Consider the following 27,502-nt stretch of genomic DNA (forward strand, 5'->3'; position numbering starts at 1 on the left):
GTTTTAAACTTTTTTTGGATTTACCATGTCCTGGATAGCTGAGAATTTACACCAGCATAGCTTCTCAAATAGTTTTATTACTTTAAGTTACAAGTTTCTAAACACATTTCAAATGAGTTCAAATGAGTTCATTGGCTAGATGTTACCTGAAATGACAAATGAATCATTTGTCATTTCAGGTAACATTTAGCTAATCTGTGGCCTGGTTGTGTTTCAGCTCACTCCACATTTCTATAAAACAAAGCCACTTAAAAGTGAAAAAAGAAAATATATATATTGTTTTGATTTTATTTGTAGTGTTTGTTCAAACTGACTCTTGTTATATTTCCGTGCTGCTGCCATGAATGAGCTCTGTTGTAAGTGTGTCATTATTTGAGCTGATGATTTAGGGGCAGTTCGGTTCTGGGACAGCTCGGGACCGTCGGAGGCGGCGGGTGGAGCCCGGGCTCGCTGCACCCCTCCCACTCCGGGACCCGCGGCGTCCGGTCCGTCCACGCAGACTGATCTCTACGGTCCGTGGTCCGGTGTCCGTCCACGCTGCTTGGCGTGGGTTGGCAAAAATAAAAAATAATAAAAATAAAAAACCCGCCCCTCCGCCCCGCTTGCGCCGCCTCCAAGCTGGACCACAATGATTTAGAAGTTCAGGAATCCCACGTGACGTCACCGCGGGGTGACGTTATGGTTCTCTAAATAGATCGTATTGTAATCTTTTCTCAGTCCAACGTGGTTTCGTCTGAGAGCCTCCGCTTCACATTTTCTGCACTTGTTTGGTAAGTTGAACGTCTCTCCGCCATGGAGACCCTCGTGCACGAGCCTCTGCAGGTTTGTTGACTTTGTTCAAAGCCATTTTTTCTCACTTTTCTCCCCACCGCTCCTTCTCTTGTTTTCATGCAACAGCTTGTTTTGTTGTTCGCTTTGCTGAAGATGATTTCCCCCCTCTCCTGACCCCCTCCTACCTCCTTTCTTTTCCCAACTAATTTAATCGTGTAACCAAAAAAAAAAAAAAAAAAAAAAGAAAAGGGCGTCCATCCAATGACGCACCAGACAAGACATTTGCTTCTGTGTGCAAACATAAAAAAAAAAAAAAAAAAGAAAAGAAAAGGGGGTGTTCGGTGCCACAGCTCGGTTTGGAGTGAGCGCATTGTCATGTCCGCGAAGCCGCTTTTCATGTCTCCTCTGCTCGCTGAAGTTGGTCGCGGAGTCAAGTGCCGCTGCAGCTCGGGCTCGTCTGTCAGGTCGCACAGGTCTGCAGGAATCCGTCCTCGAGCCTCGAAGGGGGTGGGGTGGGGGGATCCGTGCAAAAAAGCGGTCGCCTGCACGACAGTTTCGCACTCCTCCCCAAAGTTGTCTGTCGGCGCTGAAGCCGCATCCTCCGGCTCGGCTCGGCGCGCCTGTCCCGTTTGGGGATGAGTCCGGGCAGCAGACTCCTGCGTGCTGCGGTTCACCAATGACCGTCTGGAAAACGAAGAGCCCGCCGTCGCCGCTGTCAGCCCCTGTTACAGAAACAAACAAACAAACAAACATGCATCCAGCGTTCCCGTGAAATTCCCCTTTATTCCTATTATTTTTCCCCTTGAAGGGTAATGCGAGCGGCATGACGTCACTCTGCAGGCTGGTCGATGGGCCTGTTTGATTAACCGCTGAGATGATGATGATGAGGGTTACTTTCAGGGAGGGTTGTGCTGACGAGGCGCGCTTTGTGGCCTGAAAGGCAGAAACGAGCTTTAATTATTTGATTGCTTCTCGGCCGCTGTCACGATGTTTATGTGACAGCGCTGCCAATAACCACTTTGTCCTTCCATGCACCCTTTAATTATTGTCAAGGCCTTTTGTTATTTCCCTTTTGATTTGTGGCATTAATAATATCTGAAAATAAGCCATGCATGCTGGTGAAATTGGGCTGAATTTTAACGATTATGACCTTTTAATCCAAACTGAGACACAGGACTCTTTAGTGACTATTTTATTTTCAAAAAAGCTTACTCCTTTGCACTTTATTCTTACAGGAACTGAAACAAAAGTCTTGCTTTCAGGTATCTTTTAAGTTTAGGTTATAAGTTCTCTAACACTAACTAAATCTTGTTTTTTTTGTTTGCAACAAAATGTTGCCAAGATTAAATCAAAACTGCTGAAGGAAAAATAAATCACAACACCAAATATTAACAAGTACTTTCAAGCAAAAAAAAAAAAATGGTGAAGCTCTTTTGAGTCTTAAACTTGCTGGGTAACTTGTTTCAATTAGTAACCTTGGAGTAGATTCTTTCCATATTTTACACAGGCCTGATTGCAGTCTGTAGTGGCTGATTGCGCCGGTGAAATGTGACCCGAACTAAGTTTATTTGTTGACGCTTGTTTCATGCGAGCAGGTAATGATTGTGCTCATGTAAGAAAGGGCTGAAATGACCACAACTGTTCAGCCACAGAACTCCTGTTTTTCATTAATGTCTTATTTCCCTTATTTATTTCAAATGTAGTAAGCGTTTTTAGCCTATACGTTACGGCCACCTGGCTTGCTTTTATATTTACAAGCTGTGAAACGAACAATTAACTAAAACCTGTACCTCAGCAGAGGTCGAGGACAGAAAGCGTCCGAGCTGTCCACGTCTTTCCTCAGGGATTGTCCTAATCCTACCTTGAACTTGTGCTGTCAAAAGTCATGGTTATTAGAAGCTATAGAGCTGAATCGCTCCGCGTGTTTGGGCTCGTTTTAACCCCATATAGCCTTCACACCTCAAGCTCTCTGTTCTCCCCCCATATTGTTCACATTTAAACGTGTGGTCTACCTGGAGAATTTCTCCCAAGTTCCTCTTGAAACCGAACGCTGGACTCCAAATCCTTCGGCTCACACACATCAGGATATAGTTAATGTAAAGTGTAACCAAATTTCCTCCACTAAACTAAAAACATTTACAATAAAATTAGAGCCAACTGGCTTTTTTTTTTTTTCCTAGGGAGAGAGGGCGTTGAGACCTGATAATTTGAAGTGTGAAAGCAATTGGATTATTCACAGAGGCCTTTCACAGAATTATTGGTTGAGTTTTATGAATCATATGGTTTGAATTTACCCATAAGTGCGCTGAAATGATCCAGTCCGGTTTTAGAAACAGGAACAGAAAGACAAATGTATATTTCTTGCATTAGTTGTAATCGTTGTGGAAGTGTTTTCTCTCGCTCGCGTTAAGACTCTCGAGTAAGATCATTTTCTAATTTACTTCAAAGTCCATCAGATTTAGAGAAGGAGGAACAACTGGAGCCAGAGGAGTTGTGCGAACAGCGAAAAGTTGAACGCGGGTCCCAAACGTGGTTGATTTCACCCACGAATAAGCAGGAACATGTCTGCGAGCGCAGGCTGCTGCTGTCACTCTGTGTTTAGTTTGAGCTGAGGGTTCAGATCAGCCTCGTTGGTCGTGTTTGTTGTGTCAGAGGGGACCAGGTGGGCTTTAAGAGACCCTGTGGAAGAGACGGAGCGAACTGGTGAAAGAAAAAGAGACCTGGGCTTCTTGCCCCTCTAACAGAGAGACCCTGTCCAGGCCCGGGTCCACAGGTCCACAGCCACGAAGTGCAGCGTGCTGAGAAAACACCGCTGCTTTAACACAATATTACAGTGTTTAGACTGCTTATGAGGAAATGGTTTGCACCCATAAAAAAACAAAAGACATGCATGTACTTACTGCACAAACGTCTTCATTTTCAATGTTTGAAATCTCTTGCAACTCTTGTCAACTTCCAGTGTAATAAATCAGCATCACATATGTAATGTGAATATTTAAATTACGGGTCTACAGGAAGAATTAGTTTTATTATGCCAAAGATGCAAGGAGAGGAGAACGTCAGAAAGGTTTACTTAAGAGCTTCTTTTCCCCTTAAACTTCTTCATTTAGCTTTTATTTCAGAGTGTTTTTTAAGAGAGCGTTTATGTGTTTTTGTACACATGCCTACTTTCCAAAATCAACCAGACACCCTCACATGATTTAATTTGTGTACTCAGGTGCAAATTAACTGTCTCACAGCCTCGTGGTTCACATGCTCCGTGTGTGTTTTGGGCTGAAGGCTTATATGTCGAGCTTTGGCTCTGCTGTGTTGAATGATCTACCTGCCTGCAGTGAACAAAGAGCTGGGCTAAGGTCAAAATGCTCCAAGGGTTCTGTTTTTGTTCCTGCTCCTAAGAGAGGAATAATAATAATAATAATAATAATAATAATAATAATAATAATAATAATAATAATAATAATAATAATAATAATAATAATAAAATCAATAATAATAATAATAGTACTCATTAAACATCTGGAACAACATCTTGTTGACATGTGAGTGTGTTGACGTGTGATGGTGTCACGCAGGATTATTGTAAAACTTTGAAATTTGAAACACGCTCCTGCCTTAATACTGTCGTGTTCTAAAATGCAAAAAATATTGAAATGATATTTTTAGGAGTAAAAAAGTGAGCTCACCTTTTGCCTTCAGCTGACCATCTACAACATGCTTGATGTTGTTTAAAGTCAAAAGTTCTAACAAAATTTACTAGGGTAAAAAAAAAAAGACAAATGAAGAATACACTGATTTAAAAAAAATTAAACATTTATTTAAAAACAAACAGATAAGATAACAATTTGAGAAAACTTTTACAGCTTTTGCCATCTCACGCAGCACTGTCGGTAGGTTTTCTTACGAGTTCTGCTTTTGGCTCCAGATGGGCCACATCAGAGAGTTACCTTTTACATTTCTGCTTTTCCTGCGCACTGAAACGAACAGTATCAGAGTTCGTCTTTGAGCAGGAACAATTCTGCATTTTATTAAGATAAAGTTGTTTTAAAACTTTACAGCTGAGCTTGATAGAGGTGACAGAAGTCTGATGAATTCATCAGATGCCATGCATGACTGAAGATCAGACCAGTGCCTTGAAGTTTTTGTTTTTGTCTTTTTTTTAGTTTAGCTGCTAAGATCTGTGTTTTTTTTTCTTTGCAATAACTGTTAGTATAAAGTTTAGAATGTTTTTATGTTTAATGCACATCTTTTTGTGTTTTGCATGATTTTGTTTTCATGCAGAAATTGAGGAGTAGGATAACATTTACATATTTTGCCTTTAATATATTTATTTTTTTTACAATGCTTTTGTTTCATGTTTACACATGTTTCGGTATAAAGCTGAGTTACAAGGTTATTTTCTCCTCTGTTTCACTTTTAAAGCTAAGCAGACTTCTCAAACACTTTACCTCTGACGTGATGCAAGATTATTGCTCTTGGGTATTGAACCAATGCTCCTAAAATATGCACTTAGCATTTGGAAAGTCTTGTTTCAAAATTGTGCATTTTAGATCAAAAACACTTAACCGGCCATTTTTTTCCTCAGCTGCTTTTCTGAGACTCCATCAAATAAGTTTTCTGTCAAATTAAATTAGATCGAATCAACTTTGAAACATGAACATGACAGAAGCCTGGACATGCAGACTAATTTCACCGAATCAAAGCATCTTTAGTTTTATTTTATCACCTTATTGTGCTTTTGATCAGTGCCAAAATACAGAGCCGATTCTGTTGCTGTTTCTGCAAATATTTGGTGTTTAATTGCATGTTTCAAACATCATGTGTTATGACTTTTGCTAAAATTTAGACTCAGTATCCTTGTAGTTGTCCCGAAACACAGCATGCACTGCAAAAATCTAGATTGTTTATTGGTAAGTTTTATAAAGAACTGCACACACACTGTGTTTTCATTTAAAAATGTGTTAATGAATATATTTAGAATATGTAAAGTGTTTGTAAAGTTTATTGTTTTATAAAATGTACATGAACCAATATGTTTAAATGTACTGCTGCAAGTATATAGCAGCTTTAACAGAAATTACTGATATTGTATTTTCTTTTGTCTTAGTGTCATTGTAGCTGCCAGCTCAGTTGTACAAAAGGTGGTGCAGTGACACAAGCAATGCATTTCTCCTCTGAGGTGCTACCAAGAAACCTTGAGTCATTTAGCGTCTCTTTCTGACTTTTTTTTTTTATGTCTTGCAGTTTTATGAGACGCTGGCCAGAGGGATGAACTCAGACCAGGAAAGGCCGTTTGTGTGCAGCGCTCCTGACTGTTCTCAGGTAGGTGTGTGAACATATACTGATCAAACGTTAGTTCTGCAGGTTATTAAAAAGACACTTGGCTGTTTTTTTAAACTATTTTTTAACTAATCTTCTGTTCAGTCCTTGTACCTGACCATGAAAGCATTTTGCATAGTGTGAGGACTAAGGAAAGTGAACAAATAGAGGATAAAAGAAGTGTGATGTGTGAGTCCTAAAAAAAAACCTGTCAACAACAGACGAACAGCATCTGAAATTCGCGTCTTTAAGAAACAGAAGAAAAAGAAACCGCAACAAAAGCTTGACACCAGACTCGAGACATGCATCATCCTTTAGTTGATCATTTACCGTATGCCAGCTTTTCTGCTTTTTGTAAGTCACCTTGCTGGCGCTAAAATGCTATTTTATGTGTCAAACTGTGTTATCTTTGGTATTTTTCATAGACTCAACAAAAGAACAGGGAACAAATTGTGTTTTTGTAACAGGCTGCTGGTAACAAAGTGTCTAAAGATCTGATTTCAAATCGGTTATTTGCTAAGTTTTCTGTTATGTCACAGCACTGGTTCATCATTTAAGTTTAAAAGCCTTTAAAAAGAATGAGTCAGGAACTTAAACAAATATTGTTCTAAAAGAAAAAGCAGCCAAAGTTCAAAGACAAACTTTGAAAGTCCTTTTAAAAAAGCCTGAACAACTTTTAATTATGACCAATTTAAGAGATTAACAAGACAGTCTGCTTGGAAGTCAAATGTAAAGAGGATTGGCTCCAGACTTTTGCACATTAGTTTACTTATTTATCTGTTTACTTTCACAACTCGATAAACTTTCCATTCTTACAACCTGAACAGCGGTTTCCCACGGAGGACCATCTGATGATTCATCGACACAAACATGAAATGACCCTCAAGTTCCCTGCGATAAAAAATGACAACATGTTATCCGGTGAGTTCTGCCAGCATCAATACAGACTCTTTCTCTCTAATAGATCAGAGCAAGGGCTTTTTTTTTGGTTTTGTTTTGTTTTTTTGCAGATGTGTGCCAAGGTGACTCATGCACACACATACTTGTCTGTCATTAAAAACCTTTATGGCAAGTCCTACACAAGCTGTTTACATTAATGTAAATTATATGGCATGTTAGCCTGCGGCTCAGTTCCTTTCAGTACATACCAGCTGTGCACACTTCAGCAGGGTACAGACGTGCTGACGTATAGCTGGACAAATCAGCGTTTTCTGCTAAACTCCTACCAGCGCTTAGGGTGATGAGCACATTCCAGTCATTCGAGGTGACGTTAATTTGCACTATAAATGGAGCCTAGAAGAGTTGAGAGAGTGAGAATCTCTACATTAATCTGGAGTCAAGTGTCATGCCAAGATAATCCATAAGTATAGATCTCCTTTCCTAGAAGCATCTCTGCCTGGACTCCATAGAAAACCGCTGCGGCCAAACCAGATTGGGTTCTCTTTATTATTTAAGCTGTTTGGACAACAGGATCGGATTCTCCTGGCCATGTGCCCTGTTTGCCTGCTGTCTGAATTATGTCTGCTTCCCTGACTTGCATGTCGAACTCGGGAGAAAAATAGTCAGCGGTTATATCATTCACAACTTACAGCTCAGTCACACATGGTAAAGCCAGAAATGTCTCTGTGTGCACCTTTTGCTGTATTTGCTCTTCACTAACTCACAGTTTCAACCAAAGTGATCTAATATTTTTCAATAGAACTGTAGCTATGTTCTTTGTCTCTAAAGTGAAAATAATTTGAGTAAATCTGTCTTTTGGGTAAGCAGGTCATATGCGTGAGTCTCCAGGCTGTCCAGAATGAATAAACATACCAAGAAATGTACTTCTAACCTTTAAAACAACCGGGATCATAAAAAATTACCTTCAACTGTCTGAAACCTGATATGTGAGCAACGCCCCCCCCTCCCCGTACCGTTATGTTGAACACTGCAGCTTGTCTGAGCTCAACAAATGAGACCCCCACTCAGGCGGAGGAATCTGTTCTTTGTCAGCAAAAAAAATGAGGCTGTCAGAAGAGCATCTCCCTCTCATTCACTAAATGAAAGTAACACTTTTCTGAAAACCTAATATGTGACAGTAATCTACATTTTGCATTCTTGAGGTGGATTTCTTGAGGCGTTAGTTAACTGTATCTGTGATTCACATAAACAAAAGGGCAAAAATCTATTTTTTAAATTAGGCAACATCATTTAGGCTAAATATTTTCTTCTTAGTTTTAGAAATAAACAAAAAATAAATAAAATTTACTGACATCAACACAAAAATATGAGAACATTTTTTTTTTCTTGCTGACATTGTGTTTATGATGCACTGTAGTGTTACTTTACTGTATATTAATGTTTTGTTTCTTGAGTGCTGTACAACACCAGCTGTGCCTTACAGATTAAAACTTGCAAATGATATTCTTTACAAATATGAAAGATAAAAAATAATAAATGCATATGTATATAGACAATAGTTTTAATGTCATGAATGGATTTTTCACATTTTGCATGCTTCCCTATTCCTTGTACTTTACCTGTACAAATAGCTTAATAAAATCAATCTAAAGTAAATGCAATCATTTGACAGTTATTACTCTTTTTATTTTGTATTCCCAGACCAGACGCCCACTCCTACTCGTTTCTTGAAGAACTGCGAAGAGGTGGGGTTGTTTAGTGAGCTGGACTGCTCAATTGAGCAAGAGTTTTGCAAGGTCCAAGAAGAGGAAGACAGTAAACAGGTACTGCAAATAAACAACAAAGCCTCAGAGTAAAAACATAAAAAAATAGTAAAACCCAAAGCCACAGCCCTCAGCAGGGGTTAGGTCATGAACCAATATCTAATGCCATCATCCATCATGTCACAAATAGCTGCCCACACTCCATGAGGTGATAAAACACTAAATAGATAAGAATCACCTCATAACCACACTGCTAACTTTTTTAAAAAGCCAATAGCCACAAGTGTTTTTACACTATATTATCATAGTCAATATTTTCTGTCTTTTGGTTTTAAAATATTCACGTGTTACACATCAGCCTTTCATTGTGACTTAGATGCAACACTTTGTTCCCCCCACCACCCCCACATTTTGTCTTGTCAGTCGTGACAGACAGAGATGGCAGAAACGAGAACAGCGATCGGGTTCGTCACCTGTAACTTCAAACAGCTTTTCAGGGACGGAGTCATATTTCTTCCAAGAAATAAAGCCAGACCCCCTGAGACAACATTTTGGCAGCACTAGCAAAACCAGACAGACTGGCCAAACACGTTGCGAGGAGAGTCCAGAAAAAAAAAAAAAATACATTTGTCAAAGGACGTAATCATTAATGCATTATAGATCTGCCCTGAGGCGCTTTCACCTGAGACGTGGGTACTAGTCAAATCACCACAAGACAGACTGCTTATTTAATGTCTGGGAAGATATGCAGTGCATGCTGCAGCTAAGCTGTTGTCTCTGAGGTTTGTCTCTGGAGCTTGTCTGCGCTCAGGTCACCCGTGTCTATCCTGCCCAGCCTGTGTGGTTTATGATGGGAGGCTCTGCTAAGTCAGCAGGAGGCGAGTCGGAGCAAGAACGTGTAGGAGTCTAACGCACAATAGGCAGAGATAAGCAGCAAGAGTACTAAACGTTGTGGACATCTAAAAATGAAAAATAAGTTACATATTTGTTTACTGCGCAACACTACAGTATGATTAAGTGCGTGATGATATTTAGTTTGCAAAAAAAGCTTGTTATTGCATCTTTTTAATTTCTGCCATTGTAGAGCACAACTCTTTCTAGAAGTTATTGTTCTTGCCTTGGTTAGTTTTGTATTCATTTTGGTCACGCAGGCCACAATAAAGCACCTTCATGATAAAGAAACAATATTGTTACACAGAATACAGATTTGTTTTGGAACAAATATTATTATAGATGACAAAGGAAAAAAAAAAAAGAGTTTTCAGGAAGTCTGGTTTTCATTAGACTCTCAGTATGTCCCAAATGAAGCGCAGCAACGCTCGTGGATGATAGCTTACAAAATTCCTCATCCCAGACTCGAGCTGCATGTATGTGAGACCAAAGACCAACTGTTTTGCTCGAGTTGTGATTCTGCATCAAGTAGCTACAGACAATTAACCGTTGCCTCTGTTCTAACCTTGTGCACGCTGTCCGCTTGTTTCTTTTCTTCTCCGCAGAACATCTCACTCCACGGCCAGTCAGGTCAGGGCCAGCACCAGCAGGCCCTGTCGCGGATGGCTAATCACAATACCAGCATAGTGATCCAGCAAGCCCTGCCCTCTCCTCAGTCCAGCTCCGTTATCACTCAGGCTCCTTCCACGAACAGACAGATAGGGTGAGTGAGCCACAAAGCCAAAAACCTCCAGTGAGGTGACGCAACAACCAGAAAAGACGAAACAAACTTTAGTAGCTTTTGGTTTCATTTCTTTTTCACTAAATAAATGTCTGTTTTGTCAACATGTGACACTGCTGAGAACTGCTGACAGACTGAAAATTATCTGACAAGTGGCAGATTGTGTCCTCTCACCTCAAGCGTGCCTCTGTCACAGTGACAGCTTTAGGCCGAGCCTGGACCCTTTGTGTTCATGCCAGCTGTCATCCCTCCGCAGTCTCTGAGGTAATCTCAGTGTTTAGTTACATTTAGAGCGGCGTCTGTGGGGCCAGCAATTCATGTTTTGCTGTTCATTCAGTATTGTCCCACAGCAGAGCTTGCCAAAGAGAGTCCCAGAGGACTAGATGAGGTCATTGTTGAAGCCTCAGCCGTGACTGCTTCTACAAGAGTTTAGCGTTTCATGCTCTAAAATAGTTCTTTTGAGTGTATGGGAATGCCAGCCACCTTAGGGCTCTGTTTCTCTGATATGGTTGCAGATGGAGGTAAAAATGCTAACCTTTATGGCGTGCTGTTTCATCAGTGCAGTCAGAGTTTAAGCTCTGAGTGCTGTTTCTGAAGTTTGACACATTTTCAGTCAAAATTATAGCCTGTGCTATTTACAATGAGGCCATGGGAAGCATTTGTTTATAAATGCTACCAAATATTAAGGAGTCTTTTTCTTCCCTCATACAACAGTATCAAAATCATCACTGCCCTTATGAGAATCCTCAACTGACCCTGTTCCTCCCTTATGTTTGAACCCCAGTCACCTTCACACTCGTGCCAGGGCTTTGTCATCGTAAACCAGGCCTGTGGCGAGCTAGTTAAACATTGAGACGGCTCAGTGTTAGGCCGGCTCTGCGTTGAACTTGTCCTGTGTAGATTTACAGCTCGAGGAGCTGGTGAATATTGGATGGGAGGCCCATTGCTAAGCCAGACTGACACCTCGTCAGGCTCTTTGTTGAGCACAGGGATGGAATTTCATCCCCCTCGGAGGAGCGGCAATCACTGCCAGTAACAGAGACTCTGTTGGGCTTCACCTGAGTTTACCTGGCGTTATGAATTCCTTACCTCGCCACAACACAGGCTCACCACTTCACCTGACAGCTGTGTGTTTTTAACAACACCATCAGGGATGTAGTGAGTTAAAAAATTGGCACTGGTATGCAACGGTGATATCGTAGTACCAAAGTTACAGCTCTGCGTACGTGACACGCATTGTTTGAGGAAACGTCTGAGCTGCTGAGCCATGCACTGAACCTGCAGAAAGCTTTGTGTGTTTACATGGATGGTGGAATCCTAAGCATAAATAGGAAGAGTAGATTTACACAAGAGAAAACTGAGCTGGAAATGTGCACATAAGCAGGAAAACGAAGTAAGAAAGTAGTGCTTCCACAGGAAGCCATTAGGACTAACTGAAGTATTTTCACGAGGACTTCCTACATAAAGAGCAGGCTTCACAAGCGAGCTGTGCTTTGTTCTGAAAGAGTCACACAAGCATATCAGTGATTTTCTGACAAGTTTTAATTGTCCAATTATCCTGTCAAAAGCCCCAGACTAAAGTGTATGTCCTATTTTGGTTTGCTGGGTCTTTTTGAAGAAACGTTTTTAATGTACAACTAAAAGTGTGTTTTGTTTTATTTAATTTCAACTTAACAATCAAAGAAAATTAAGAAACAATTGTAAATTTCCAAAAGTAAGATAAGTGGGTATAAATCCTCTTCATGAAAGAAACATTTTTTTGTTTCGAATATGCCACTAAATGACACCAACAAAATCAGTTTCATCTCACATTTATCAACTTCCTCTTTTTTTTTCTTTCTTCTGCACCGCTGAGTGCACAGCATGAACATCCAATGAATTAGGATAACAAGTCATTTTCATTGCTCCACAATGTTTACTAAAGAGCTTTGAGGTTTGGAATCAATTAGGATTGGTTTTCTTCAAGTCCATTTACTTTAGGACTGAGCTGGGCCTGCAGCTGTGAAACCTAAGGACCTCTCTCTTTGCTGTTTTCTCTACTTTCCTCTGCTCTGAGTACTCAAACGGGGTCTTCGGGGAGCTGCACTGACACAAACCAGCGTTTAAACCAGGCATGAAAGAAACAACCAGCAGATCTTAATGTCACAGCTATCATTATCACACAAAGGGAAGCGGTGTCCAACTGTTCTGATTGCCCTCCGCTTTTTGATTCTGCACATCTGGTGCTGAGTTATGTCAGAGTTAAGTGTGTTGGACATTAGGCAACCATGTGAGATACAGCATTTTGTGAAAACCTCCACCTTTTGACATGCAGGAAGTGGAGATTTGGGGGTAGATAGGTGTGGGCACAAGGCATTTGTATGCCGATTTTCTGTTTTGGCCCAACAGTGTAATTTAGTCCAATTGTTTCCATGACATATCACAGTTAAGAGGAAAATACAGCTGCTTTAAGAATGTGATTGCTCTGTGAATGCAGTAAAATTCTGTTGGGATTTTATTTTATAACAATGCATTTTTTAAATACCTCTTAAATGTGGCAGCTTGCATGACATGCTTTTTTTAATCCTTTTTAAGATTTTTTTTTATCTGCTAGAAGAACTAATTTAATTAATCAACATTGCAACTTGATCCTTAGCTTGTCCAGCAGTTTAAGAAGTTGTTTTTGCAGGAGTTTGTACCCTTATTTTCTCCTGATGGCAGTGAGTACTTTGTAGGTATTAGTGGGTGAATAAGAAGCACTTTGTAAAATTGTGTTGAAGAGAATAAAAGTTGTTAATTAAAGGCAGGTGATTTATCCTTTCTCACCAATTTGTGATCCTAAAAGGTGCAATCCCCCAAACCACTGACAGTCAAGTAGTTTTGGTTTGTGGCCAAATAACCAACAGATTTAAAGAAAAACAAACAAAAAAATTCAAGGCTTGATTGATTTTTTTAAGCATAAATTTGCATTAATGTCTTTTTCCATTATTGTGACACCTATCCATAAAAGTAGCTCGCTATGCTCATTCATGGCGTTGCTATCTGCATGAAGAGAGTCTTTGCTTTTTTTTGCAGAGGTAAAATTTATCTGTTTGCATTATTGGTGATGCTCCAGCCCCGGGTGCACTGCATGCAATGCCTCATCATCTTGCAGAACTTTGTAGGAAGTCAATTTGTGGTTTTTGTTTCCCATGCTGCTTTAAATGCACGCTATATTTCACACCTCAGTCACCCTTCTACTTGTGGTCCTTGTTTTTGCCTTGAAGGGAAGTAGCACAAATACATATTGGTCTTCATGCTGTCTTACCAGCAGGGTTTCTTGCAAAGAATTGGGTGTTAAATATATTTGGTGTCTTTGCACAGAGATTTGGAGATAGGCTGACAGATTATTTCAGGCTACATTTTGATGTACCTGCAAATCCAATTTAAACAAATACATTTTAGAAAGCATATTTCATTTTTGATCAGAAGAAAATACTACACAAAAGATTTAAACCACAAGAGAATTTTTTAATACTTTGCTTCAAAGGTCTTGATTAATAGTAGGCTTCAAAGGGTTTTCTTTGGACTCTGGGTACTTTTTCACTTATTTTTTGTCCATTCTGAGCACAACAACATATTTTGCAGTATGCCTGAAAATGAAGAAAGTGGACAAGTGGAGAACAAAAACAGTGTCAAACAAAAAAAATATCTACAGCAGATGAACAGCATCTGAAAGTCATGACTTGAATAAATGGGGGTGGTTTGGGGGGGGGGGGCATCAAAGACTTGGCATAGGAACTGAGAGCCACATCATTCATCAGTCGATCATTTACTGTATGTTAAGTTTTTGACTGATAGTTCTTTAGGAATCACCTTGTTGGCGCTAAAATTCTGTTTCACGTTGTCAAACTAGTGATATTTGATATTTTTCATAGATTTCACTAAAGAAATAGGAACAAAGAAATCCTTTACAATGATTGCTATTCCGTAAAAAAAAAGTGTAAAAAGTGTAAAATCCACTCTAAACATTTGCTGTCAAATAAAAGTGTATTTTTGACGTGATGAAATCAGTATTCTGTAGTTCACAAACACCGCTTCTGCAGTATTCGAGTCATTGATCCTGATAGTTGTGATCATTTTGATGAAACCATAGATTGCAAATAACTTTGTCAAAACATTTTTGTTCACTTTTTACATTATTTGTTATTTTCGTGCCAGTGGAAGAGCAGAGAAAAAGAAGGGCTTTGCGTTGACAGAATATGACCTCGTGAACTTTACAAATGTCTTATTTTTATGTATGATTAGATCGTTTTCGTAAAATTGTTTTAAGAAGGGAAATTTATTGTTAGTGCAGGAGTGTAGAACATTTAAAAAAATTTAAGGAGGCCCTCATACTTTGGTTTGTTAAATGAACCTCTCCACAGTCAAATATGGGCTCTCTGTGAAAAAACAATTAGGACTAACATAGAATTGATTGGTTGTAGGTAGGCAGATGTGTAAAGAGTAATGAATTGCAAAAATGAAAGTAGAGAAAACGGAGGAGAGAGGGGGAGAGAGAGAGAGAGAGAGCGAAAAAAGCAGGATGTACATCTGACCTGAATTAAGATGAGCTCATTGTGTACTGCAGTGGGTTTAATAGTGCGTTTGTCGAGGAACGCCCAGACTCTGTTCCCTCTCATTCCAGCGGGTCTGTGTCATCCTTGCCCCGGGGCCACCACACATGCAGGCTCCTGCACAAGCAACTCACACACAGCTTCGGGGGGAGCGCAGGGATCGCAGCATGGGGAAGTGTGGATGGGGGGAGGGGAGGGGGGGGGAGGTACACGGAGAGGAGGAAAAATGGGATCAGAGGTGGACGGAGGAAAGGAAGAGGGGTATTAGGAGATAGATGGAGGAGAGGAAATGAAGGATCAGGTGGGTGGAGGAAAGTCACAGAAGAGGGGCATTTTATACCAGGACTGGTGACTGGTTGGGTGGAGGGGAGGACAGAACACATGTCTGCACAGGGAAAGGAAAAGAGGCATCATGTTTGAATGAAAGCAGGGATATAATAGTATTTGAAGAATGAAGGTGTGGGAAATATGTGTTGAGTTTATACAACCTCAGAAGACCTGGGGGAAAAAAAAAGGGGATTGACAAACTAATATGCAAATAAGTCGTCAGGTTTCAGGAGAAAAGCAGCAAAGATGGAATGTAAAAAAGTGAAGGAAGTTGTTTGGCAGCTGTTACAGAACCAGTCTGATAACAGATGTCAGTTTAGTTTTTTTAAATTATGACATATCTTTATTTTTCTTAACCAATTGAATTCAAAGATTAAAATCTATATTTTTAGTGTGTTAAACAGCCATTTGATTGAGAGTATTATTGACAACCATTCATCAACTGTACTTTGACATGGATTCACTCAACTTAAAGCCCCCTAATGTGAAGACACCCCCATCCCAGATTCATCCCCATCTATCTCTTCCCTAGCTCGCTAATAAAAGTCAGCTTGTGTCGTAACCCATTACGACTGATTTATTTGATCAGATTCGTATTATTTCCTCAGTCCAAACTCCATGGCACTTTCCTCCCACCAGTGATTAAAGGCAGTAAATCAGGGGCAGGTCTTGAGCAGTGTTTACTCAGAGAGCCAGGCAGCTGCAAGCTGTTTGAGGCCCTTGTTTCTCGCTCTGTTTACCTCTGTTCCCATGGCGACCGCACCACCATCTCCCAAATGTCTGGAACGTGGCCCTGGGCTGTTTTGGTTACGTTCAGAAGTTTTTCGCTGCTGCGTCTAACCCAGAGCTCGCAGTGACTTCACCCAGCGAGGAGCCGGTGTAGTGATGTTGGATGAGTAGAGGAGAGAAAGAGAGGGAGAAGTGAGAGGAGGTGAAGAGGGAGGGATGAAATCAAGGGGTATGGAGGCACTGGTTGGGGGGAGGGCGAAAAGCTAGGGAGCATTACATCATTGCTGGAGCAGAGTCAAGAAGGGAAGGACGTGAGTCAACGGATTGACTGCACCTCTCTCCCTCTCTCGCTCGTTTTGGATGCACGCCAAGCCTCTTGTGTTTAGGTCCCTACACTCCAGTTGGAGTTGTGGACTGGGACAGTAAAACTCAGTGTGTGTGCAGAGTACAAGTTAGATTAGAGGGAGAGGAACTTGAGTTGAAGTATGGGCACCCGGAGAGGTCTAGAAGAAAGTCGTAGAGGATTAGCAGAACAAAGAGCGGTTGTCGTTCCTGCTCTGCTGGGAGAGAAAATACCCAAACGACTTATAAAATCTGACTATGGAACAAGAGAGAAAAAACAGAAACTAAACGAAGGATTCGGGGAGTGAAGAAGATCTAGGTGGGGGTGGCGATATGGTGCTGGTTCTTGGGCGGGGATTGTGGAGGAGAGCTGGGCTGAGAGCGAGGCACTCGGTAATGTGAGAGCGGAGGGTCAGGACTGTAGAGCGTCTACCTGCTCTCCCTCCCCCCCAAACCACCACCCCCCCACGCTGGAGCCCAAGGCTCAGGCTATTATCAGTCCCCTCAGTGGAGTGATAACCTGTCACTTTTCACTTACACACACACACACACACACATGTTCCCACAACCAGAAGTATATTGATACCACAACCAGCATTCATTATTAAAACTCACTGCTACTCTTAAAAGCTTTGGTTTAGTAGAAAATACAAAAGACGCGGCAAATACACCAAAAACCTTTAAGCTCTACAGGTTGATAAAACATTCGTAAAATGATTATAAAACACTTAACAAATAGGGACAACAAGTCCTAAACTGTAGCCGTTTTTACAAAAAAAACATAAAATTAAAAAAAAAAAGGCTTTTTCTTTGTGAGTTTTGCTTTAAAATGATGTGACAACTGTTTCCAAAGGGCTTCTGTCACTTGACTAATTAATTAAGTGCTCGGTCCTTTCGCGCAAAAGCTGAAATGCATGCGAGTGCTATTCAGTTGATAACTTTTTCATCTCTCTCATTCACTGACACGTCTTATTGAATCGGCGGAGTCAGCACTGACTTAATCCTCAGAGGAAGTGCTGTCACGTACTGGTGTTGTTTTTTTCCCTCCACTGGATCAGCAGGTTGTGTTTTGGTGTGTATCGTGGTGACAGACGCAGACTTTTGCGTGAGCTTTTTTAACAGACGGGTGCAGAAGTACAACCTGGAAATGCTTCAAAGGAAGCTTTCTATTCTAGAAAGAGGAGCTTACCGTGCACGTGTCGTCTTCTGTCTGTTTTGACTCTTGTTTATTGCTTTGCAAAGTTATGGCAACTCCTCATCTATGGATAGAGAGAAATCAGCCTCAGTGATCTATGAAGCCTACTGTATTTTTTGGTGAAATACTATAGATGTATAAGATGATCATGAATGCAATAAATTTGTTTAAATGAGCAGGATAACACTGGTAACACATGGTAAAAAAATGTTTAAACTCTAATTATTTTATTATGGAGTACTGGAAAGCTTTCAAAATCATATTACTCCCTCAAAAATTCACTTTAGACAATCTTTTACAATGTTTACAATAAAAAAAGCTCATTAAACACTTGTTACACTTGATATTAATCCAGCAAACTAATTCTGTATCTACAAATGTCCGCATTTCACTGCCACCTGTTTACCGTGACCAAAGTCTAAACGCTGAAGAAAACTGGATGGATGCACTTTGTACTTCCATGACTTTTCCCATGTGGAAATGTTTGGATTTGCAATGCCCGCTTAGGTGTCACATGCGCAGTTAAATGAGTGTGATTGTGATAAATTGGGATGTTAGACAGGCATGACACACAGCCAGGAAGGTAATGGTCCTACATGTGTGTATGTGGAGCAATCTAAACTGTCTGGAGCATAAATGCACATATTTAGGTCTGGAAAAATACAGGTATTTATTCAGGTGGGAGAGCGTTTTGCACTGGTGCAACCCCCTCCGTTCGGCCGTCACTCTTTCACTTCTCGCTGTGATGGGGAAGCAGTCGATGCTGTCGATTAATTTCACGAACTCGTTCAGCACAGCTAACCTGAACTCTTCTTGCTTGTCTTATATTTTTAATCTTGAAGGAAACTGAGCTTTATTGAGTGGTGAGCGGCAGCATTCGCCCTGATGATACTGATAACTGGAGAGGTATTGATTCTCCTGCTGCAGGTTATTAAATAATCATGTGCCGTTTTAAGGCTGGGGAGGAACTTTATGCATATTGCTGTGCACTGTCCTGCAGCTGGGAGTTGGTGTTTGTATAAGCAGGGATTTGCAGGCAGCTGTATCGATGATGTGACAGCGAGCGGATGAAGGTTGTGTGGGTGAGGCGATGACTGAGACAGGACTGCCGTTATTAGTTTAAGCTTCATCTGGGCCTCTCTGTACATTTAGCTTATTGATGTGGCCGTAAGTATTGAACAGGCCATTTAGTCTGCACACGTTTTTGTGGTCACTGAAGAGGATTTTTCCCACAGGGCCTCCAAAGCTGCAGCAGTTTCTTAATCCGATTCTCTTTACGCTCGTCTCATGTGGTTGTTAAGAAAAATATTACTCATTCAGCAGCACCAACATCACCGTTTCCAAATTGTTTTACATGAATTGTTCTTGTTTTAAGTGGGTCCCAAAGCCTCCCAACATGTACACAACCACACAAAGTTCTGCTTTTTGTATTTTGTAGATGCAAGATTGCACTGAGAATAACAAGCATGTCAAATAAATACACCAGTTTAAGAAGAAAGCAGCTTCCTATAGCAGCCTAATGTTGTAGAATTACAGCAGCAGAACAGATCTTGTGAGTGTGAAGCTCTCTTCACTCTAAAAAAATATTACTGTGGATGGTTGTTCTTTATGTGACATTTACTGTAAGTTAAGAAAACATTGAAACATTTATGCAAACACCAGACAGTCTTTCTTAGAGTCTTTTTAAGACCACATCATGGAGCCTCACAGATGTAAATACGCTTAATGTTTGTGCCTAAAATTAGCTGAAAATTGAGCATCTGGCTGCTTTATGTTGTTCACCTTTTAAATGGATGAAATGAGATATTTTTAGAAACAATTTTATGTTCATTACTAAGCTACATGTAGAGCACTACATAGTCAGTAGGGTATTTGCAATAATAATTTTAAAAAAGTGAGTAACTTTTTTTGGTAATAGTTTGATTTAAATTATCATGAGGATGTTTGAGCTCTCACTCATCATACTCTATTATTAGTTTTTATTTTCTTAATCATGTGTGTTTTAGATTCTTTTACTTTCAGCACTGATAGGAAGTTCGCTGTGCTGGTTGCTTGACTGTATCATGAATCCTTTTCTAATAAACTTAAATGCATATTAATACTTGTGATTATTTGTTTTTAGACATTTTACAATTTGAAGGTAAAAATTTACTCCGGTACTCTGATTTATTTCACTATATAATGTAGCTGTAAAGAGATAAAACTGTCAAAACTGAAACATGACTCACTTCTCTAATCGATTACGTTTCATGGAAAAAGATACTGAATAATTAAAGAACTGTAACAAGTTTTTTTTCATGATAATCTACAAATGAGGCTACTATACAACTAACAAAAGAATAAGACTGTTAGGTAGTGTTCTGTACTGGAGCACAACCTGATGTTTGTGATGTGTGTGTGTTGTTTCAGGCCTGTCCCTGGATCTCTGTCCTCACTACTGCACCTACGAAACAGACAGAGACAGCCTCTGCCAGCCTCCATGCCTGGAACACTGCCAGACCCGACCATGCCTGGCTCCTCCGCCGTGCTGATGCCTGTGAGTGTAACGACAGATCACGGAGCATGTTCCCATACGTACATGCATAAACAAAAAAAATCTGTCTGCTGTACACCCTGACTGCATATAAAGCATGTAGGTCTGCTGCGATGGATGTTTTCTGTCAACATCCAGCGAGACATCTTCTGCAGGAATGAAGGATTCCTCCCATTGGTTTACAATTTAAACTTGCTATTAAAAGGTTTGGATTGTGTCAGAGAAATGGTACTAACAGAGAAATCTCTTTACATCTGGATTCTAATGATATAACATGTGTTCTCATTGTAACACAAGACAACCGTGTTTATGGTATGGAAAAAACCCCTCCCATGTTTATTAAATTAGGAGCTAAGTGATTTTTTTTTTTTTTTGGGGGGGGGGGATTGACGGTTCAGGAAAGGGGTGCAGGTTTGGGTGATATTTTTACACAAAACACACTTACTGCAATTAAGGCTGTGTGTCAAGTTCTAGACCCGAGTCTCTATGGACACAGAGGAAGAAGGGAGGGTCAGGCAGGGGTGGGGGTGTTGGCAGGGAACACACCAGCCAGAGTTTAGCAGCTGGGAGGCCACTGCACACACACACACACACACACACACACACACACACACACACACACACACACACATATATGTATGCATTTAGCCTCTGAAACAAAGGTTTCTTCTTTCCTGCCTTCGTTGCATGGCAAACACCGCTCGCATTATCACCCTGCACAGGTGACCTCTCACCCCGTCAGCTTACCCAGCTGATTTCCTCACATTCTGGTTTTAGCCATGACTCATGACCTCTCCAACCAGGGTCAGTCAGAAGCTGGTCATCAGCACACTGTCGTTAATACTGATTTAAACCTTGTTTTCATTCCAGTTCTTTCACAACCGAGTTTCTTCTCACTGACTTTACTTACACATCCAGCAGCCAGTGTGGACGAGGCTTGATGTTTCAGTCTGACAGACCCTCACCACAGTGCTATCAAACACACACAGACACACACACACACATACACTCCTGTTGCACTGGCTTCCTGTGTTAAGTCCCTCCGTTCTGGCTTCCTGTTTTGGGTCAGCTACAGTTATCATCACACAGAGCTGTGCACAGGGCGGCCTGTCATGTGAAATCAGGTTCTCATGCTCTCTCATCTCACCCACTATAGACGAGTGGGTAGAAGGATAGAGCTCACACTTTTGTGCCAATGCTCAAGTTGTAAAATAGTGATCAGGGTGTAAAAACCATAAATACCATGAAAAGCTCAAGATTCAGCTTGCAAGCGTTTGTGGTATGAGAATAAAACATGTACATATTTGACTGATTCCACATTGCTGTTGTCTTCAGATGGAGAGGCAAATGTCCATGGGCTCCAACATGATGGGCATGCAGAGCCCCGCCCACAGCAGCTCCTGCGCTTCTACTCACATTCCCACAATGCACTCGGAAGCCAAACTGGTGAGTAAAATGCAAATATTCACATGGAAACGTACGGATTTCTGCACACACAAAGTACACAAGTGCACACGCGCAAGTGTTGCAACTTTCTTTTCCACTGGGCTGTGCCAGCAAAGCTGCGCTCTTAGGCCTGTGTGGATTTCATCATTTGGTATGTAATCAAAGCTGTGTCTGAACCTGCCAGTGCAGCACTGGAGACTCTGGCTGAAATAATGAACCCTTTATGTGGTTGTGGCTCGGTTGCCCACTGACTGCCTGATGTATATCTTAATGTACAGAACGTGTTCTGTAGGTCCTGCAACTTGTTAGCACTAGTTTAACACAGCGGGGGGAAAAAATCAAATGACCTCATCCTTCACAAAGCAGGCAGTTATAGGAGTGGGATGTAGATGAAGGAGGAGAAAAGCTGAAAATAGGTTGGTTTTTAAAGTTGAAGGAGTATGGAACATGACTGGCTGAGCAAAAAAAAGCTTCAAGGAAAGACTGCTCTGTTCTTGACTTGGCGTGTAAGCGGTGCTCCAACACTTTTGACAGTTTTGACTAACAGGATTGCTTTGATTAACATAAAAAGCCTGAACAATTACCCTCAAGGTGATAGGAACTGATTATTGCTGTAGCAACGTAATCAACCGCCAAACTTTGTTTTCAAAATAAATAAGTAGAGAGTCAGAGCTACGATATAAAAAAATTAAATAAAAAAATCTCAAACCGTGACAAAAAGCTTTGGCTGCGCTTTGTGTTTGGAGAGGCTTGCAGATAGCAGGCTTTTCTGGGGAGAAACATCTTGTAGAGAAAGAGGAGGTAGCAGGGGTCATTAGAAGAGTTATTGCTCTGATAGAGGAGAGTGGGAGCAGTCCCAGGGCATTTAATTCTCCCTCTTCCTCCTGCTCTCCCAAGATTGATCGTCTTTGTAGTCTTTTGAATCTCCTCAACTGTTCCTATGGTAACACACTTGGGTAACACAATATTAGTGTATTAGGCTTATCTCTCCTCTGGCCGTCATCCAGACACATCTTGTTCTTTTTTCCCCTCCCTACTATCTGTGTAATTGAATTGTAAATGCTCTGTTAGCTCTCCCATAAACATGCACTCACTGAAGGGCTGCAGACCCATTTACCCAGGCGACTTTCTGGTTTGTTGGCCGTTTCGACACGAGGCAGAGCAACCAAATTTGGATCACTTGAGATTCTGCTCCCTGATGTCTGAACAGAACTGATGGAATTCCACGATTGTGAACAGAAAGTGAGAGACTAATTGTGTTATCTGGGTGTGATCTCCAGCACGAGTTTCATAAGCAAAGACAGGATCTCTAATGTCTGTAATATCCTCGCCCGGGCCGGGTCGATAAATACGGCCTCGCTATCGGATAACTGGGCCATGATCAGGCCCATGTGTCCCCTGCGACATTCTCAATCCGGCTCTAATCACATTACCCCGACCATGTTGACTTTCCGCCAATTGGAAATCTCCGCACTGTAACCCCACACCTCAGAGGAGCAGACCTGGATGGACTCTTAGTGCTCTGCGTTTACTCCGTGAGAGCAGAGGAAAGGGATTGAGTGGGATTTTGACAGACATGCAAGAAATCCATACGTAGACATGCAGAGTAGGAAAGGCGACTCTGAAAGGTGAGAGACGGCACTGATGTTCTGTGAGACCAAACTGTGAAGGCGTGTGAGAATTTAAAGCAATCACGTGCGTGAAATGAAAACTTGGCTCGGTTTCTTTTGTCTGTCACTCTGTTTACTTGCATGTGCTGCATTTACGGTACATATGAGTGACTATTTGATATTTTGCCATAACTGGAGGCACTGGTTGCAGGCTGGTTGCAGGATTAATCCTCCCCTGTCAGAGAAAGCATGCCCAGAGACAAGGCTAATGAAGGCTAATTGATTTTGTGGTGGGCCAGAGCAGTAGAGAGGCCTGTCTCTGGTGTAAATAGTTAATGAGCCAGAGGACTGCTGTGGCCCCTGGGGGACTCATATCTCGCTCTAAGCTCTCTGTTTGTTCTCTTTGGGCCAAAGACTGTATCTGCATCACTGTAATTCTTTGTTGTCCAGATTTTCCCCTTCTTAAGTGCCATCATTTAAGTGGTGGAGTTCAGCCCGATGGTGGAATAATCGACACGCCCGCCTCTCCTTAATGTTTCAAGTTTGTTGTTGAGATCGGAATGTTTTATTAGTCTTGTTTCAAATGTTGTTGTTTTTTCTTCTTCTTCTTCTTCTTGTTAAGGAACCGGGTGCTCATGGTGCCGGGTGTGGTTGAGTTCTGCTCTGTTGTGGTCTGGGGAATTGAATGGTGCGTGTTGTGTGCAGGAGGTTGTGGGATAGTTGACCCTCGCAGCCTGGAGGAAACGCAGCAGAGACGAGGCCAAGTTCCACAGCACGCCGGCCAAGGCATTACATCACCGCTCAGAGCCAGCTCTCCACAGGGCCTTGCAAACACTGACTTACACACACACACACAGCCTGCTCCAGCTCTTGTTGATTTTGCATAGTGACACATACTTAGATAGCAACAAACTAACATACACACAGAAAGGATGTCAGGTGATTAAAAAAGAAGCGACAAATGAAACTCATGCACTTGTGAATCCTTTCAGTGTTTCCCTTTTCGAATCTTCCTTTCATGCTAAAACGGTTTCATATCTTTGTATTTATGGTGAAAAGCATTTTATCTGTAACAAGAGATGGTCAAACAAGTTTATTAAGTACGTATATTTCTGAATGTCAGTGAACCCTTTTTAAAAGTGGAGGACTTTTTTCATTGTTCTTCTGTCTCCTTTGAATAAGCGCCATGCTTTCCACACATCCTGCCTGCCTTCTGGTTTCACACAGAGTAGCTTTGAAATTGTTTGGGGCTGGTTTATGAAAATGTGTTATTTATTATCTCCTAATTATCTATTGTTTACATTGTTGCTAAGGACAATAAATTTGTCACTAAGCATCGAGCTAGGTGCTGAGATTTTTATGTGGTAAACAATACTATATGTTCTTTCGCTGCAGCCTGCTTTTGGCTGTGGAGCTGGCACAAGAACAGTGGATGACATAATTCCTGGCATGCTCTAAATATGCTCCTTTTTACTTGAAGGGGGAAAAAATGGTGCTGCTCTTAAAGAAACATTTCATTGCACTCAAGAGATTCTGTATTCATAGTACTTCTACTGCAGCACTGCCACTTAAGATTCGTTTACAAACCGTTCTAATGTTTTATTGTAGTTTTAAAGTTGTGACAGGAATTTAGGTTAAAGATCCCAGTTAAGAAAAAAAGCTAAAACTTTCCCAAATACCAAGAAGTTGAAACCGTGAAGCAGCCACACATTTGTGGCGGGTTTACCTCCGTAATGTGACTGAATGAGAAGTCAGCTCGGTATGAAATCACTTGTAAGCAGTTAAACTATTAGCATACGTGGTAACCCAATTACGTCTCCCATTCATTTTCTTCCACTGCCTCAGGCTGAACCTCTCGTTGCGAGAAGGAGCAACACAGACAATAGGAGGCTCGCTCCAGGTTGTGTAAGAAACATTTGTATGAATGGCGTGATTGTCAGGGTGTGATGTCACTGAGCAGGACCGGTGAGCTAAGAGCACAGCTGAATGTGCAGGCCTCTTCATGGAATATGTGTATGCTCACTGTATAAGTTTGTATGCACGCGTATTGTGTGTGTGTGTAAGTAGCTTCTTTTCAGACCACTGGCACTCACTCTGGTACTTATTGTCCTTGGAGTCAAAACACATCTGTGGACAAAGTGGGTTAAAGAAAACCAGTATGTTGAGGTTTTTACGCTAGATTTGAAACAGATTTGTTATGGGTGTATTTGTTTTTAGTGACATGGATGTGGATGGGCTGTCAAACAGGACAAAAGGCACTTAGTAGGATGTTTTCTTTAGTGTTTTTTATTTCCATTGTCATGGGGCTGAAGGGTGTTAACAGCGTGTAACTGCTGGATTAATGTGTCTGCCAGTTTATCAGTGCGAGACATAAACCACAGACACTGCCTTCTCTGTGTTACCAATGCCAAAGGGTTTGTCAATATTTAATCAAAATTGACTATGTGTAGGCAAAAATAAATGAACACGGTGGAATGTTTCATGTCATAAAAGTTCACGTGTTCCTCCATGCTGCTTTCATGGTTTAATTTTTGTTTCATACAGAATATTTGTAGTTCTGTTTACATAAATACTAAATTTTGCAACCTATTTATAAATATTAAGATGTTTACTTGTAAAACATATTAGAAGATTTCTGCACGTTCAACAAGAAATATTTTACAGTGACAAAAAGTCTTTAGACTTTCCGTTTTCATACATGCTGTATAAAACTACACACAATCTTTTCCACATCACTGTTTCCAAATAACAAAGCAAAAACAGGGTTTTGGAATCTTTAAACGTTATTTAAAAAAAAAGAAATGAAAAGTATTAATTATTGTCTTTCTCATAAATATTCAAACCTTTGCTTTTACACGTGGTCGAAGCACTTGTCGCAGCAATGACAGCCTCACGTTTTTTTCCACATATAATCCTATAACCTTTTCTTTCATTCACTTAGTCGTTTCTCGTATTCTTCATCACAGAAACATTCAGGCTCAATCAGATTAGATTGTGAGCGTCAGTTCTCAGCCTCCCTCAGGTTTCTCCAGAGATACTCTGCTGTGTTCAGGTCCAGACTTGGGCTAGTTTATACCAGGAACTTCACAGACTCTTGGGTTTTCTTGGGGATGTGCTTTAAAATTGAAACATTCTGTCCAGCCTGAGAACCTGAGCTTTCTAGATAGTTCTTTTTTTTCTAAATCCATTATAACTAAACTTACAAGTATTCTTATTTGTTTTTTCCAGTGTTAAGAATTGTGTGCAGATTGAATGTAGGAAAAAAAGTTTAACATAATACTAAACTTTCTGCACAGTAATTGATGAGATTACTATTCTTTGTTCTTCCACCTCAACAGGCAGTAAGAGATTTAAGGAACAAATCCACATCTGCTACATTTCAGATCTTTTAAGGACTGTTTATACTCGCGGCTGTTTATTTGAGCAGATACATGTGAGTGTGTGTGTGTAGGTTTCTCTGTGCTTGCATGTGGGTTGTATTATAAGCTCAGGGCAGGCAGTTGTGGTGCAAAATGTCGCATCTGTTTGTCTTTGGATGACCACGTGTTGTTTTAGGGGTGCTGATGGGAGGTGTGTGTGAAAACCATTTCTTCATGGTTCAGGGCTTGTGAATGAGATGGGAGTCCTGTAGAGGCAGGCTTAGGTAAACCAGCTGCTATCACCACACAGGCCAGACTGGACTGGTTCAGCCACCGTCAGACCCCCTGGAGCCCGGCAATGAGCAGAATTACTCAGGACTCCAAGATAAGCTTTGAAACATTTAGAGGAGCAATTGAAACAGACTGATGGGTCGGAGATTCTCAGCTCGATAAAAGTTTAGCCACTGGTTGGTTATTGTTTCCTCTCTTAACAGCTTAATACCTAAAATATGAAGAGCTTTTTCTACTTATTTCAAATAAAGCTGTATTCTTATTTTGACATGTTGAAAGTACCATCTTTTGTTTCTGAAAGTGTTATTTCAGTTGTTTGAAGTGTCGTTCTGTGGGGAGTTTATGAACAATTAATATCCTATTTTACCTGTTGTAAATAGCTCTTTGAACAACCTCAGTTTGGAGAAACAGAGTTTAATTTTGACAGAATTATGGAGCTAACAGCTAGTCTGACCGGACCAAAGCGCAGTGCTTCTATCTTAAAACATCTCCAGTCTCAAAAATTGTATGCAAATAGAGGTTTATGGAAATATTATTTAAAAAAACAAAACAACTTTACAACACTTTCTATTTTGCATTGTATTTATTTATTTATTCAGACAGAAAGATTATGATAGTCTAACAGGAAGTACCCCAGACTTCACCAGAAACTGTTTGCAAATAACCATATATAT

The 27,502-nt window shown here is 40.8% G+C and overlaps 1 protein-coding gene across 2 annotated transcripts in view; it reads left to right on the top strand.

The window, feature by feature from the left end:
• The first annotated feature begins 485 nt into the window (after positions 1 to 485).
• creb5b (cAMP responsive element binding protein 5b) overlaps positions 486 to 27,502 on the top strand; it is a 36,125-nt gene continuing 9,108 nt past the window's right edge. Inside the window, exons 1-7 of one of the 2 annotated variants that reach the window (XM_017426424.3) lie at positions 486 to 822; positions 6,013 to 6,090; positions 6,915 to 7,008; positions 8,689 to 8,810; positions 10,247 to 10,404; positions 19,999 to 20,125; positions 21,458 to 21,568. In XM_017426424.3, the coding sequence (XP_017281913.1) occupies positions 793 to 822; positions 6,013 to 6,090; positions 6,915 to 7,008; positions 8,689 to 8,810; positions 10,247 to 10,404; positions 19,999 to 20,125; positions 21,458 to 21,568 (720 nt within the window). In that variant the 5' untranslated portion in view covers positions 486 to 792. The remainder of the gene's footprint in view (positions 823 to 6,012; positions 6,091 to 6,914; positions 7,009 to 8,688; positions 8,811 to 10,246; positions 10,405 to 19,998; positions 20,126 to 21,457; positions 21,569 to 27,502) is intronic. The other variant, XM_017426426.3, reaches the window with a different exon arrangement.

Source organism: Kryptolebias marmoratus, linkage group LG16, assembly GCF_001649575.2.
Source record: "Kryptolebias marmoratus isolate JLee-2015 linkage group LG16, ASM164957v2, whole genome shotgun sequence".
In the NCBI taxonomy this organism is placed as follows: domain Eukaryota; kingdom Metazoa; phylum Chordata; class Actinopteri; order Cyprinodontiformes; family Rivulidae; genus Kryptolebias; species Kryptolebias marmoratus.